Source organism: Centropristis striata, chromosome 17 (assembly GCF_030273125.1).
Source record: "Centropristis striata isolate RG_2023a ecotype Rhode Island chromosome 17, C.striata_1.0, whole genome shotgun sequence".
Classification (NCBI taxonomy): Eukaryota; Metazoa; Chordata; class Actinopteri; order Perciformes; family Serranidae; genus Centropristis; species Centropristis striata.
In genome coordinates, this window is record NC_081533.1 from 27,070,035 (window position 1) to 27,087,067 (window position 17,033).

Here is a 17,033-nt window from a genome sequence, read left to right on the forward strand (position 1 = left end):
AAACTGGTGATATGATGGCAACAATGCTATAGTGACTAGACGGTATATAATAATAATAGTAGTACAGTATATAATATATATAATATAATATGTAATAATAGATAAACAATATAAAAATAAAATGAAAAATATAAATAAAGTAATTACAAGTAAAATAATATAATATATAATATATAATAATAATATAATACTAATATTATATAATAATAATAATAAATAGGGCCGGTAAGGCCGGTATAATAATAATAATAGTATATTACAGTATATAGTAATAATAGTAATGGCAGCAACAGTATGTATAATAATAATAATAATAGTAATAATATTAATAACATAGCAAAGTGTCGTGCATAGATTTAGTGCATAGATTTTAGTGCATTAAAATGTGAGTCCTAATTTGCTGAATGTACTTTTATTGACGTTTTTTGAGGGGAGACCACGCTGAATGGATCCCATGGGTCTTTTAAAGTTTTGTATGATACCAATCATCATACATCATATGTACCGTAAAGACTGAGCCAGCTTCCGATTCTGAAAAAAAAGTGGTCAGGCCTGCTGCTGGGCCATCTAACTTTGATGTGTCAAATAAACACTTGACTGGTATACCATAGTTCACTGTGTAAATTGAAATATAGCAGCAACATAAACAAACTTTAGTTCACCATTATATACAAAAGACATGAGAGAGACTTTGCTTGTTTGACACATATTATGCATGTCACAACAGATAACGGAGCAATTAACACATGGAAACAGGATTAGAACTCAGCAAACAGGTTTTTTATTTCACTGTGTTGTTAATCATATCACATTTGGTTCTCTCTAGGAAACCATGCCTAGAAGCGCATATTAAGTATGCACTGTCGCTTTACAAGAAGCATATAAGCACCGTTTTATATATCTTACCCCAGGGTTCCCCATTCCTGGTGGAAACTGATGTGAAAAAGAAAGGAAACATAAGCACATGAAGATTATTATTGGCTCATTTCAGAGTTTTACAAAATACAAAGAAATGTAATCAAAATTTAAATGTCTCGCTAATCTTAGTAGAGATCCAGGTTTCAGGTTTTATTTACTCGAGAGTCAACAAGACAACAGGACAAAGGTAAACAGCTACACTCTTTAGAACAAATAAGTAATTTAAAGTAAAGGAGAACATTCTCAAAAAAGCCCATAGTTTACATATTGTCCTTGGTTTATCTGTTTGCTTTAAGTTTAAACATAGATGGATGATTTACAAAGTATTTTGGCAAGTTCTTTCTATTCTCAATGATGTTTGTGTTATTATTTTCAAACAAAACATGATATTCATCCCCCAGGCAGTTCAGAAAATACAAAACCTTTTATTCCTTTCCAAAACCTTCCTGTTATTTTAGGAATGTTATTATTAGAAACCTGAAGAGAACAAATAGCCTGGGTATACCTCCTCTTTTTACACAACAGATACAAACTTTTAATCCTCTTTAAATTCACATTTTAAGTCACTTGATAAATGATAAATGATACATAAAGGCCAGATGTGCCCAGAATCTACTCAAATGTCCCGAGGTCAGAGCCAACCTTCATTAAAATCCTCATCTGCGTTGTTGATGAAATGGAAATGCCCACTTAGCCTTAGCAAGAAGCAGTGACAAAGTTTAAACTATGAACTTTAGCACCAGCACAGTCAAAATTTGGGAAATCACAGCACAGAATATACTGCTGGATATGCCACATTAATTCTGATCCGAAAGTCACACAAACATAAACAAACATAAACAAACTAACCAAACGAGGTGGCTGTAAGGTTCTGTGAGGTAAAATTGCTTGTCAATGGAATCTGGTTGATATGAAGCAGGTTAAAGGGATGTAAATACAACTCCGATCCAAAACAGTTGGGACTTTGTCTTAAATTTAACTAAAACAGAATGTGATCAGTCAGTGGTTTTATACATGTAGACTGAATTTTTTGATTTGATGCATGTCTCTCAAGGTTTTTGGTATCATTGTTGTATTCTCAACATACACTACCGGTCAAAAGTTTTAGAACACACCAACTTTTCCAGAATTTAATTGAAAATTATGCAGTTTAATGTCTCAGTGTACTCTGAAATTAATGCACATTTGCAACATTTAAAATTCTTTATTGAGCATGATAGTGTTTTGAAAGTTAAAAAAAGATTCAAAATCACATTTTATGTTGGACTAAAGGACAAAAAAAAGACACAAAATGACCAAAAAAAGACACAAAATGACAAAAAAAGACACTAAAAGACACAAAATGACTAAAAAAAGACTGCTTGAATTTCAATAAAAAACTGGAAAAATTGGGGTGTTCTAAAACTTTTGACCGGTAGTGTAGCACAACTTAAACTGACTGTGATTATTTTAAGGAGGCCCTTTATTTTGGTGTAGCCCCTGTCCACAGCTATAGATATATATCGCTTTATTCAAAGCCACCAGACTCCTTTGCAAAAAAAGTCATTTTAAGGAGTTTTATTTTTTTTAGAAGGACTTAGCAAAGTGGCATTATAACGCTAAAACATTGACACTTTGACCAAAATGTGAATGTTTGGATTTGAATAAATGAATAAATAATATTAAGAAGAATAATAAAAAAAGTAATGGAACCATCTTTTAAACATTAACTGAGCGTAATTAACAAAACAGAACAAATCAGTCCCATAATGTCCTTGTCAGTGAAAAGCACTTCCTGAAGTTTTTCAGGAATAAGGATTAGTGCTTTAAGTAGAATATACGTTGGACAGTAAATAACAGGAGATTATGGCAATCGGTATGTTTGTGTGAGGAGAAACGGATCTGAACCTGTGCTGAGAAAGTCGAGTGTAGCATTCTCCTGCGGTTTTCTCTGTAGGTGGTGGGGACCGAAATAGAGACTCAATTCCCTTCTTATCGGAAGGAGAAATGAGAGTTTTTCAGTGGATGCTATGCCCAGGCTTAATCTCCCGTGGGGATACGCAGCTCTCTCTCTCGTATGCCCACACAAACACACACATACAGTAGCAGACATGCTCACCTTACCAGACAGACACTTGTCTCTCTCACTCTGTGGGTGTAAAGTTTTCTCTCCGCCGCCGTTTCTCCTGAGGAACAACAAACAGGCTCACGCGCACGCACATGCTCCGTATCACACCTTCCAGATGCCACCAGAGTTCCAGAGAGACAAAACCAGCGAGGTCGGATAAGCCTCGGTGAAAACCGTCGACAGGAAGAGAAGAATCAACATTGTCCGCCAAACATGTCCCCTCTCCATCACCGCTCCACAAACACAGGCCTGTAGTCATTGTGTGGTCGGACCAGTGTTTTCAATGCAGCTCTGTCTTATTGAACTGCCTTCAGGAAGGAGAGAAAGCTGTGGATTTTCTATTAAATTGAGCAAGATATGAATTCACGGGGATCAGTACAATACAAGCAGGACTCGAAAAGAAGTTTGTTAATCCTTTTTGACATATATTCAATTAAAAACTGTACAAAGACAATATATTTGATGTTGAAACTGATCAACTTTATTGTAGATATACTCTCATTCTGAATTTGATGCCTGCAACATTCTCCAAAGAAGTGTTTACCACTGTGTTACATCACCTTTTTTTAGCTTCAGTTGCTCTCCGTTGTCGTGTTTTGCGCTTCATAATTCAAAATTGCGCTTCCACACATTGTGTAGTACATGCACAATAACAACAACAATCTGGATGATCCGCTTCCTCTTCAGTCTTTAGACACAATGTCCATGATTTCCAAAAACAATATGAAATGCGGGCTCGTCAGACCACAGCACACTTTTTTCAAATTTGTGTCTCAGATGAGTTTGAGCCCAGAGAAGTGGGCGGCGTTTCTGTATGTTGTTGATATCTGGCTTTCACTTTGTGTGGTTGAGGCTTAACTTACATTTTTAGAATTAGCAATGGACTGGGCTTACCGATAACAGTCCCAAACCCATGTAGTAATGCGTTCCATACATCGTGTCCATCTGAGGAATCAGAGTTCATGGGCATCCTGTGTTGTTGTTTTTCGGCCTTGCTCCTTATGTGCAGAGATTTCTGCAGATTCTCTGAATCTTTTAATGATGTTATGGGTTGTAGATGGTGAAATTTCTTGCAATAGTGTTTTGGGGAAAAGTTGTTCTGTTGGATTATATACCCACGCATGATTTTTACAAAACCTCACCTCAACTTTGCTTGCTTTTGAACCAACTTTTTCCTTTAGTGCTACTGGCATCAAATTCAGAATAAAGATATATTTACAAAAATCCATGAAGTTGATGAGTTAAAACATTAAGTATATTGTCTTAATGCAGTTTTAAGTCAAACTGTTAAAAAAAAAGTGTGCAAATGATCATATTCTGTTTTGTTTACACAGAGTCCCAACTTTTTTTGGAACCCAGGTTGTGTTAAGCATATGCACTATACAGATGTATTCAACTGCAGCAGTAGTACTATAACACACAATTCAAGGCATGCACCTTGTTTTCTTCCAGCAGCATTTTGTCCTGGCGTTTTTTTTAGCTGCTAAATGACCCTCAGACAATGATTGCTGCGCAGCCACAGTCACACACTTGCTGACAAGCTCAGAGCAAATGCAAAACAGACAAAGCACAGAAAACACGGAGAGAGAAAAAAAAAAAGACCAGAGTAAGAGATGAGCGAGAAAGAGCTGGAAGGACTGCGTTTGTGAAGGACTGACCCTCATTGAGATTTGTGTCACGTTCCTTTGCGCTCAAAGAGAGAAACGGGGGGAGAGGAGCGAGAAAAGAGAGAGGAAGCAGAAGAGAGGATATAAGAGAGTGAAATTCCCATGAACGATTCCCGCCTTTCCCACTAGGCTAATTAAACTTTGACTTTGTTAGGGAGCCTTAATTACATCACCCAATTAAAGCTTTGGTTTGGATCCTCCATCGCTGTTAATGAGCCTCTGTCAGAACAGTGACGAGACACAGGAAGTGGGGACAAAGATGAAACATGCACTGTGGAAAAGACACTCATAAAGTCATATTTGTGCATCCGCATAACTGTGAGATACATGATACATGAAAAATCCACCATAAGCACAAATTGTTTGCACAGTAACACGCAATTAGCGACATGTGGTTCTCTCACAACAAACGGTGCTCATTAAATCTCTTTCATTTCACTTCACTCTGTCTTTTCTCTACCTCAGCACGACCTCACTTTCCCTCTTCTCTCGCATACCTCCGAGCTACTTATCAGTCCCAGGATGTTGTAGGCGCTATATCGGTTATACTCTGACAAGATCAGAGCTTTGAGGAGCTCCTCAATAATTCATCAGGCGACATGCTATAGAGGCAACCTGCAAATGTTCTTTTTAGGTCGAGGAGTGAAACTAAGAGATTGGATGATAGATGAGGGATGACCCAGAGCGCCAAGCCTCCTCGCCCGGTGTGACTCACGGCTCGCATGGGATCAAAACCCACACTGCTCGATGGGTTTGGGTGTCAGTGTGATGCTTTATCGATCTCCCTTAGCTAGTAAACAGCCCTGGGTTTATAGGTTTCCACAGGTTAGATGTTTGGCAGTGTAGAGGCTTGAACCAGCGTCCTCTGGATGATCTCAACAGCACAATATCCTGTTGCTACAAAGAGATTGTAAAGAAGCATCACAGCATCACTGTGATGTCCAAGTGCAGCGCTGCACTGTGATAAAAGATAAACGATAGCTACTCAATAAAATTGAGGCAGATTGCACGTAATATCGCTCCCAAATGGTGGAACGAGCTCCCCACCGACATCAGGACCTCAGACAGCCTGGACATCTTCCGCCGCAGGCTGAAGACCTTCCTCTTCCAACAATACCTCGGTTAAGTCATGGTCACCTAACATATACTCTACTGGTCAAAAGTTTTAGAACACCCCAACTTTTCCAGAATTTAATTGAAAATTATGCAGTTTAATGTCTCAGTGTACTCTGAGATTAATGCACATTTGCAACATTAAAAATTCTTTATTGAGCATGATAGTGTTTTGAAAGTTAAAAAAAGATTCAAAATCACATTTTATGTTGGACTAAAGGACTAAAAAAAGACACAAAATGACAAAAAAAAGACACAAAATGACCCAAAAAAGACACAAAAAGACACAAAATGACCAAAAAAGACACAAAATGACTTACAAAGACATGAAAAGAATAAAAAAAGGACAAAATAGCCCAAGACTCCATAGAGTTAAGTTGTTAACCCATTTCTTGTTCCCTGAAAAAGGCCTACTTGGATAATTCTGAAATGTACATTATTTTTCAGTTTTGGTTAAGCTTACCTTTTTTTATTTACCTCTGGCAGTTTACCACTTACCTTTGTACCCTTTCAAGCTGTTCATTTGACTTGAACTGCTTGAATTTCAATAAAAAACTGGAAAAATTGGGGTGTTCTAAAACTTTTGACCGGTAGTGTATATTTAAAAAAAAAACATTTTTAAATACTCTTCTTCTTCTTCTTCTTCCTCTTTTCTCTTCTTTTCTTCTTTAACATATAGCACTCCTGTAGCGATGACAGTTAGCTCTTAAAGTTATGTACTTACTCGATTCCTATGGTCTATGTCTAGTACCATCAGGTTGAATGCACTTATTGTAAGTCGCTTTGGACAAAAGCGTCTGCTAAATGACATTTAATGTAATGTAATGTAATATTATTAATTAAAACTAACTATGTTACAAGTTGAGTTAATAACTTAACAGGAAGTGCCTGTCAATTAAAAACGGACTAATTCTATTGTGTTGGATTCATTCAAAATTCTCTTGATTTAGAATTACATACACATAAAGATTATATTTAATGTGATCAAAATAAGTAGATTCTATCTCAAACATTTTTATATTAAAGTTAAAGTCTGTAGATAGTCTCAATGGGGGCATCATTTGTGATTCTGATGAGTTACCAGCTGTCTAATTTACCTGGGTTGGCTGATGAGACTGCCTGATGACAATGCAGGATTTAACTCAAATGTTTTTTGTGGAGTATATTAATATAATGTTATTGGTTCAAATAGTGTTGTGATCCATTATAGCGTCGGATAACAGCAACATGAAACATGCCCCAGTGGAAAAAAAGGTGGACTTTCACCCAGGAGAACGGGGTTCGTGTCCCATGTGAAAACAAAAGCAAACAACTTTTTACGTAATTTTTTTTTTTTTTTTTTTTTACATAACTTCTGTGGCTCACAATTTCTGAACTTACGATTTTGACGTGACTTCAGTTTTTGACGTTTTTTTAACTTTTTTTTTGTACGTAATTCTAAGTTGTTGTTGTTGTTATTTTTACGTTTTTTACACAACTTACATTACACGGGAATCACTTTACCCTCGTAGCTACTTCACTTCAGATATTTATGTACATTTATTTACTGTTTAAACTGTCTTTAATAACGCCTAACCGGGAAGTTTTTCTACCTAAACCTAGCTCAGTGGTTTTGCAGCCTAAATTTACAGAAACTGCAGCCATTTTTACCCCCGCGACCTTAAGTGTATGTATAATGACGTGTGTGCTATTTTAAGAACGCTCTGCTCTGCACCGCGAGTCGCTTTTAGCAAATGCTCATATGTGTCGTTATGGGTGGTATTGACAAACTGTCTATTCTGTCATTTAGGTTGGAGGTCTTGTTGTAACATTAATATACACACTTCACCATTTTCACCATTTATTTATGTTTGCTATTGAACAGTGTTACAGTACAACTTATATTCACAATGTACTTTGAGATGCAACTGTGAAAAGTATCAACAAGGATCAAACAACTTCTGTAGAGATAAGTCAGGAATGTAAAAGGAAAGAATGCACTGAGACTCATGAGACTCAGTCACCACAGCATTATTCAGATGCCTTGTAACTATTTACCTTCAAAACTGGTCAGTAAAGCATTTTATTAATAAGTATTTCTGGAGAACGTGTTCTCAAACTGTAAACAAACATCACGGTTTCTTGCAGGAGCATGGTGGAGAAACACTGATTCACAATTTGTCTGAACAACCTAACCCAGTCATTTCCTAATTGCTTGATTTTACATTACTTATTTTCCAAGAGCCTGCCAGTTTAGCAGTTGTTTGACCTTTTAATGGGACAAATAGGTTCAGTGAGCGCTTACAGTGGAACAAAGATGTGAAACACAAGAAGAGTTAATTTGCAAAAACAGATTATTTAGGGAAATAAATACTAAATGAGATATCTGTTTTTGCAAACAAGCCCTTCAGATACACTCAGTTGCAGCACCATGGTACAGCAGGAGAAAAAATAAAATACAGAGCATAAATCATCCAAATGCAAAACCAGGGAGGGGGTGAAGTAGTAGATGTTGATATCTCTGCATCAGGTGATTCTCTGTGCATTTACAGTGACAGACAGATTTACAGTGAGGTGGAAACACAGAGCAGGCCAGAAAGATAAAAATCCAGCCAGTTTGATGGAGTGGATCCAGGTGCTGATGAGCTGTAGCCAATATATGCAACAGTGAGACACGATATGGGCAGGGCCTGTCCCTTTGTGTCCAAGTAAATCACTTTGCCTGAGAGCGACAGCAGCAAATGCAGCATTTGTAAACAGTTTATGGAGCTGCATGTATAAAGAAACATTTTTTGTCGCTGTTATTGTGCCTATTGCGGCATGATTTAAAAGCAAGCAAGGGAAAATATATTATGCTCGGACACGGTGTAGGATTTTCCATCTTCAACCTAATCAAAGCTGAATTATAGAATGCTCAAACTTCATACAACCTTTTTTGCTCTAAATATTTCAAATGGATGTGAGCGGGGCAACGTGAGCGGCAGAATAACGATGTTTGTCAGGAGACCGACGTAGATGCATCAGTATCCATCTGCCCTGTTCTCCTTTTGAGTAAATAGAAGGGGGTGACTCATACTGGCAGCGCTGTTGAGAGGCGTGTGGGTAAAGATAAAGAAGAAATTTCATCATGTGGGCTAAACGTGGTTTCACTGCCTCAGCTGTTCAAATCAATGGAGTCAAACTCAATCAATCAGGCTGAATACCTTTGAGTCTCTCTCGCTTTAATGCTTAAATTACAGTGATACAATGTTAAAGAAAGAGACACCCACACACTGGGATCACGTATTTTTCAGCACTGTTTGCATCAGGTCTGGTTTTGGTTGCTGGAAATTAGCCGTTTTGATGCTAAATAAAATACCCAAACATCTCATGCTCATGCCTGAAAACTCCATCAAATGTTGGGTTCTTCTGTGGTTCTTGGCAGCTTTCAGGAGGAGACCACCACTGTCAACATACGTGTTATTTTTGCCTTTTTTCCTCGAGCCTGTCTGCAAGCTGCCTGTGGGTGTTAAGAGAGTGATCTGAGCTGCATACAGAGAGAAGAGGGTGCAATCGTGGAGAAAGGGAGAGCCAATCGAAGCTGTTGATTGGTTTGAACTATGGGTGCAGTAGGCTTGGGTAACACAACAGGAAATGAAACGATGGTTCACTTGATAACTGCCTAGAGTTGTGAGATGTGGTTTACTCTGTGTATGAGAGTTGAGGTTCATTCTTTTTCTAGTAGCCACTGCCTGCCAGACATACGGGAGGATGGCCGGCAGGCTTTGGCTCTATGACGTTCTGAGAGTACAGCAGAGTGATGTGTGTTATATGTATGGAAGACTGTTGATGACTTAAGAACAGGTGGACAAAATGTTTATTCAGGATCATCTTTCTAAGTCCCTTCATTTTTTTTAATCTGTAAAAAAAAATGCTATATGCTATTTTTTTCTGTCAGGATCATTTTAGCAAATGTTTGTTGTTGTAATACTCATTTTGGCCACAAGAGGCTGAAGCGCACCATCACCACATGTTCTAAATAAGATTTGGGAAGCATTCATGTTTTCTTCCTGGTGAGTTTCAATTTTACGAAGCCCTTTAAACACAAGTGTGAAATGAAAAAAAGGGAAAATTGAATAAAAGAAAGAAAGAAAGAAAGAAAGAAAGAAAGAAAGAATATTCTGGCAACAAAAATAAAATGTCAGGACCTGTTAAGTACCTGAAAAAAAGTAAAATTTAAAAAAAATAAAAAATTCCGGTTTCCTTTTTCTTCAGGTGACTTTTTTAAAACTGTTTTCTTTTTTTTTAAGTTCTTTTTTTTCATCTGTGAAACCAGAATTAAGTAACATTTTTTAAAAAGGATATTCAGTTCAGGTTAAGTTCATTTTTTTCCCAAGAAAATACAGTTTTGGCAGTGTATGTTCTTGTGATACTTCAAATAATGATTTAAATTTTCACTTTTTTCATTTCACACATGTGTTTAAAGGGCTTGGTGAAATTAAAACTTACCAGAGAAAAAAATATGAACGCTTCCTAAATCTTATTTAGAACATATATTGATGGTGCGCTTCAGCCTCTTGTGGCCAAAATGAGTATTACAGCAACAAACATTTGCTAAAATTATCCTGACAAGAAAAAAAAAATAGCATAAAGCATGTTTTCAGAGAGGCAAATAAAATTAAGGAACTCAGAAAGATAATCCAGGCACCAAAAAAAAAAATCACCTGTTCTCAAGTTATTAACACAGGAGAGAATTCAGACAGAGAAAATGAATCACCAGAATGTGTTTTTCTCACTTGCCTCTCAGAGCCTCCATATAAATATGGGTTCACATGAGGTAGACACACAATAACAAGGCCAAGGCTGTTTGCAATGTCAGCCACATGTACTGTAAGTGGGGCACACAGTGAGTGGAGGTTACTCCTCAGTAATTGCTGGGCTGCAGGTATAAAGCTTGAAATTGCACTTGCAGCATCTCTACCATACTGATAGATGGCTAAGTAAAGATAGCGCCACTACCATCTCCTCCATCACCCCCAGTCACACGTACATCGTTTATCTCCGAGGAATGATCTCTGAGGTCCCCAAAACTGTTTTTTTTTTCCTTCTCCTGTGACTTTGACAAGTTATTTCACAAAACCAAAGATTTCTTGGAGCGCACTAAACTTGTGAAATCCTTCTCTGTGCGACTCTTCTTTGTTCCTTAAATGTGACACTGCGCTCTGCTGTCCTCGCAGCCTTCAAGGTGAAACACAGCCCTCAAACACAGAAAGAAAGGGAATATAATGGAGAGAAATAACTTGAGCATTGCCATGGAAACTAGCCATTCCAGCAAAGGAATGAGAAGTTAGTAGAAAGGTTGAAGAATTACTACGTTTCTTTTTCCTGTAACAGCTTTCACATTTTGCTTAATTTCAAGGCCTGTTTCTCTCAAGTGTGTTGTGATGATATGTTTAGTGGCTTTGTTAACTCAATGCATCACCTTTTGTAACAAAGCCTTTGCTATTCTTAAGTGAAAATGTATGGTTGTGTAACTGACAAGGTTTGGGGGGCGTTGCTGAGCTGAATAAAGGCCACGGGGGAATTGTTCCAATCCCAAAACCTCCCCTTACAAATCCCCCATTATCCCTGAAATGCTTGATCCAACCCCTGTCCCTCTGAGTCACTCTGATTTACCTCATCAAATGAACAAAGAGCCAGAGTCATGATTTTATGCTGGTGATGTTGGCATTTCTTTGGTCATGTTTTGCTGTTACCTTCCCCTTTTTCTCCCCCCAAGATGTGCCATCATCTAATCCCCTCTGCCATGTTTTTCAAATGTTTCCTTGACTGTGACCCTTACACATTTGCCAGATTGAAGGGAAAACTGTTTTGAAAGTAAAATGTAGTGTATAAACTGATATTCTGCCATGTTCTGTTAACGTACTCCCAATATGTTTTAACTCCAGCTGGGGGACTGTCCTCCGCCAAAGAACGACCCCATATGTCGTTTGTACGGCAGCTTATTACGACCCATAATTACGGTTATTGTTGGGTTTCGACCTAAAGTGCCCCTAGTAACTCCGACTGAAGCCAAGGTAGAAGTGAGCATACAGAGTATAAAGAATGACAAGGTCCGATTGAGGAAACCAAAAGTCAAGTAGTATAACTTCCACGCATAGTCAACGTAATGTAACCAATTGGTTTGTGTCGTTTTTGAACTATTTATCACGCACATCTTCACTGTTGTTTTATAGTCTTTAATAAATACATTTTAAAAATTACTTTGTGCTAGTATACTGCCAACCCACTTGCCCAACAGGGTAATGAAGGAAAAAAACATCAATGTATACTAATGTATGATGTATACCCTGAGGATTGTTATTTTACTCTGAATTGGACTATAATTTACAAAATGAACAATGTGTTGTATTGAGGAAGACTTGAAACTAGTGATTGAGACATAAACTCATTAGGAATATGTTTCCTGAGGTACTAAATCAAGTTAGATCTAAGGTCATTTTCTCATAGACTTATACAATCAGACTTCTAATTGCAACCAGTGGAGTCGCCCCCTGCTGTTCATTAGAAAGAATGCTGCTTTGCTTCTGTGTCGAGCTCAGTCATATTTTATGTCACCTTCATAACTTACAGTTATTTCACGTCAAAGTATCTTTTCCTAAGCCCAAACATGTAATTTTTCTCCAACCATGACTCTCTTGAGGTAGCCAAATGCCTCGTCATCTAATTTGTGTTGCCTAAATGTAACCAAGACGGACAACGTTAACAACATGTTTCAAACCGCCCTCGTTTAGGAACCGCTCCTGTAGGTCGTACTGTACTAGATTGTAGGAACAAACAACATATGTGGTCGTACGGGTTGGAGGACTTGTTTCCAGCTGGGCATGTGATAGGATTCCAACTGAATGAATGCAACTTTAACAAATGATATTGTTATACACCCAATAATCTTTATTTAATTTGGGTGTTTTCCCACTGGGCTAAAATCAGATTACATAAGCAAAGCTTTACAAGTAATTCTGGCTCATTAGGACGATTTTAAGAAGGATATCATTGCCTTATGTTTATGTGTGGTGTTTGGGAGGGAAGTGGGCATCAGGGACCCATGTGAGAAAAGGGAGCAGTAGTGTTTAATACTGCCTCTCAGTGTACTGAGAGTTTGGGTTAGAAATTAGGGGCATCAGTTTCCTGCAGCAGCTCCTGAGGGTTTTGCATACAGATTAAGCTAATTAGAAATGAGCCATAGAAACCACCATGCCCAGAGGGGGGAAAAACGGGAGTGAGCCCATCCTTCATGAGAATTTTGAAATAAACAAAATGAATAATTCAAATTTCTTAACATTATGATTATTTTTCACCCAATAAAAAAAAGCAAAAAGAGGAAGGAGGTAAAGACGGGGGGGAAAGTTGTTTATCACTATCCGAGAACAATCTTACACAGCTTTCTTTTTGTAATTTTTTTTTTCATGCAAAAATCATGCGGCCAATTTGTTGATGTAAGTGACCTGAACCTCGTGGTTTGCTATCTTATTTAACCAGAAACAAATGAGCGTTAGTGTAGTCAGCATAGGTAAGAAAGTTAGCAGTGAAGGATAGGCTGTGTAGTACAATAGATGTTAAGTTGTTCAGTGTAATTTGTAGTCTACTTTTATCTTGTGTTAGTGATATAACGTGATGTAGGTCTATGCAGCACAGGGAGATAGGTCAGAACAGCCAGGAACAGGTGCAGGATAGAGTATTGTCTTACATCTTGTATGTATTTCAGTTCACAGTTAGTCAGCATATTAACTTTTTAAATAGAACAGACTAACTAAACTTATATAACTAACCTTCATGTTAAGTTTTAGTGCTGTTCTAATACTGGTGTTGCTGTATTCATTTGAACTGTTTTTTTTCTGTTCATCTGGAGGTGGTGTCCCTCTCAGGTGGTCTCTAACACTCTTTCCTCTCCGTTGTCTCTTTCTTGTCCTAGGAGGTGAATTAGTGTTGCCCATTATAACGGTGGACTCCCTAGACCCCCCATCCATCGCCACCCGCTACCCAGTTATCCCCCCGCCCCCCACCACCTACCGCCCCTTCCTCACCCTGCTCGAAACCACCAAAGAGTCCCTCCCCTTGCCCAACGGCCGCCCCCCCTGCTCCTTGGACCAGGAGGACTGCGAGGAGACCATCGAGGTGTCGGCGTACGGCTCGGGGGAGATGACCGAGTCGGATGACGAGGACTATTACAAAAACTCCCCCCTGGTCACCGACAGGACTGTCCTCCCTCCTCCCCCGGCCGTCGAGGGCAGTGTCCAGAACCCCCGAGACCGCCATTTCTCCCGCTCCCCCAACTCCCACCGCCCACCTCTCTCCTCGACCCCCACAGCAAACCCCGACCAGCTCAGCCCGCACATCAAGCCGGCCGCCGGCGGCAGCAGCAGTAGCAACAACAAAATCCCCGCCGGGAAAATGAACACCCGGGACCAGGTGCTGCTGCCGCCGGCCCACCCCTCGTCAGACCCGGGTCACCGCAGAGTCCCAGGAATAACCTACCCCCCAAATTTTCCCCATGTTCCCACTCCAGACCCCACGTCTCCTGAAAGAGGAAGCCCCGTAGAGGTGCAGCAGTCCAGCAGCACCACAGGGATGGTGGTCGGCATCGTGGCGGCCGCCGCCCTCTGCATCCTCATCCTGCTCTACGCCATGTACAAGTACCGCAACCGCGACGAGGGCTCCTACCAGGTGGACCAGAGCCGCAACTACATCAGTAACTCAGCCACGCAGAGCAACGGAGCCCTGGTGAAGGAGAAACAGCCCAGCACTGCCAAGACGGTCACCAAGAACAAGAAGAACAAAGACAAAGAGTACTACGTCTGAGGGAGCGCTGCCGTGACACACAGAGACAGACAGTAGATGCACTTAGAGAAGGAAAGAGACAAGAGAGAGAAAGAGGGAGAGAGAAAAGGCAGTATATATATGGAAAACGGCAAACATAACGCAGGGTCATTCATTTCAAACTCAGTATTGTCAGGTGGCCATACATGTTACTAATTACAGTCTAATCAGAGAGAGGTGGCAAAATAAGAAGGCAAGGTGACATCAATGTTCTGTTCAGCATTGCTTTGATTGATTTAACTTCTTATTAAGGAAAGGCTATTACACCTCACATCTCCACACATACTGTGCCAACAACCGTGTACCAAATGCTGATAAAATAGTGATTTATGGCTCAGCACATGACAGGTTATTTAATATCTTGAGTACTGTAGGAAAACACCACCATCAGTATTTGCGTCATGGTCTGTACTTCATTCTGAGGCGAGCTCGTGGTGTAAGCCTTCACCTGAGACAGTATCAGCATATATTTTTCCACCTGTTTGAATTAGCAACCTGACATCCCTCTGTAAAATCAATATACTGCCAGCTTACAGAAAACATTGTGTCAAACCCGGCTCTCCCACCTCTGTAAGTGTTCCGCGATCTCTTACCTCTTGTCACATCTCTCTCTCTCTTCCTCTCATTTCGCTCGTGCACTCTGTTTCTCTCCTTGTCTGGTGCTCAGCAGCCGATGCAAACGTAAACTCTGCCGTGTTTCAAGCATGTAGTATTCATTTACGAAAAAGAGATAAAAAACTGTTTTTCTTTCTGTGGAGTTTTAAAAAAATAACAAAAAATATGACGATGAATTGATCATAACAACGTTAAACGTAGCAACTATGTGAGATACCACCGCTCCAACCTAACGGATGCTAACTTGTACGTTTAGCAGCCAAAAACTTGTTGAGGCCAAAACCCCTTGGTCGTCCTTTTGTTCCAGCAGATCTGTGTCATGTGTTTCTGGGGCCTCCGAGGCGCCCCCTAGTGGGGCCAGCAGAGCAACTGTCACGTCCTTACAGTTACTAATAACCGAAAAACAGAAAAAACCTCCAGCAAACAAGATGAACTCTGTTCTATATAATTATAAATATATGTATAGACGTTGCAGAAACCTATGGACCTAAAGCGTGAGCGAGTGGAAATGTGAAAGTACGCTGATGATGCGCAGCGAAGACAGACTTTAGGATTTTTGACGTCGGAACAGTTACACCACCCAAACCCCCCCGCTCCCCAGACACCCCCACCCTCTCATGAACAGTGCGGCTGACGCAGCCTCGCTGCAAGACTCAGTCACTTTGGTTTCCTCTTTTCTTTTTCTCTTTATTTGAGTCTTTTCTCTGGAGAAATGAGAGACATTTTAGGGAAATTCTGAATTCATTCTTGCTGGAGTTCCACTGTGGAGAGAGAGACCTTGCAGCTGAAGAAGCAACTGTTTCTTTCGCCGCCCCCACCCCCACCCCCTGTCTCTCTAGCCTGACTGGACTGATGGCAGCCAATGGGCAAAGCAAACTTTGTGGGAAGAGCACACAAATAAAAGGTGAACGGCAGTTCCCTGGAAGATGTACAACAGAACTCTAGTATTCCAATTTTCTCAACTCTATTAAAAAAGAAAACTGTACCATGAAAAGAAAAGAAAAATCCTGAAAAAAGTTTGTGAAATGTCTAAATATTTGACTCTCATCCCATTACTAAGAGAAATGTGTTTTCCCTACTATCATTCCTGTTTGGAGAAAAAAATGACTATGATTCTGGGAAACGGAAATTTCTATGTATTTTCTTTTGGTAATTGAGCAAATGTGATTTGGGTTATGAACATGCATTCTCCTCTTATTCCACCCTCCATCTGTCACCCTCAATCTATTTTTTGTCCTGCATCTATTCCTTTTTTCTCTGTAAGGCAGATTGTATGTCCCCATACCCTGTGGAGAAAGCAGGTTCTATTCATCCTCCATGTTTTTTTATATTAGTTTTATATCTATTTCTGTCTATATGGCCGGAGACAAGATGGCAGCCATTTCATTTGACAGGCTCCATCGATTCACTCTCCTGCCACGTTCGTCTGGTTTCTCTCTTCCTCCATTCCAAGCATACTCCTCCCAGTATCTTCCTGTTCTTTCTAAATGTTATTGTAAAGTGTTCCAGTGAGATGACTCTAAATATGTGTACATTAACAGAGGGAATACACTTGGTTATATACTTCTTACTCCCTGTGTCGTGTGGTCTCTTTTTCGTCTGCTTGTCTCTCAGTCTAATGTTGAGAAAGTTGGAAAAATCTGCACTTGATTTGAAAGTTTAAGCTCCCTATCAGGATTATTTTTGATGTATAGGGCTGCTGGTTAACCCATAAGAACCCAGACCCAGTTATCCTTAAAGGATGTGTTCTATAAGTGGACCACATAGAACACAATTCT

General features: G+C 39.5%; 1 protein-coding gene across 2 annotated transcripts in view; it reads left to right on the top strand.

Annotated features, from left to right (window-relative positions):
* nrxn2b (neurexin 2b) overlaps positions 1 to 16,825 on the top strand; it is a 948,314-nt gene extending 931,489 nt beyond the window's left edge. For both annotated transcript variants that reach the window (XM_059355183.1, XM_059355184.1), the window contains one exon: positions 13,736 to 16,825. In XM_059355183.1, the coding sequence (XP_059211166.1) occupies positions 13,736 to 14,622 (887 nt within the window). In that variant the 3' untranslated portion in view covers positions 14,623 to 16,825. The remainder of the gene's footprint in view (positions 1 to 13,735) is intronic.
* Positions 16,826 to 17,033: the final 208 nt, after the last annotated feature.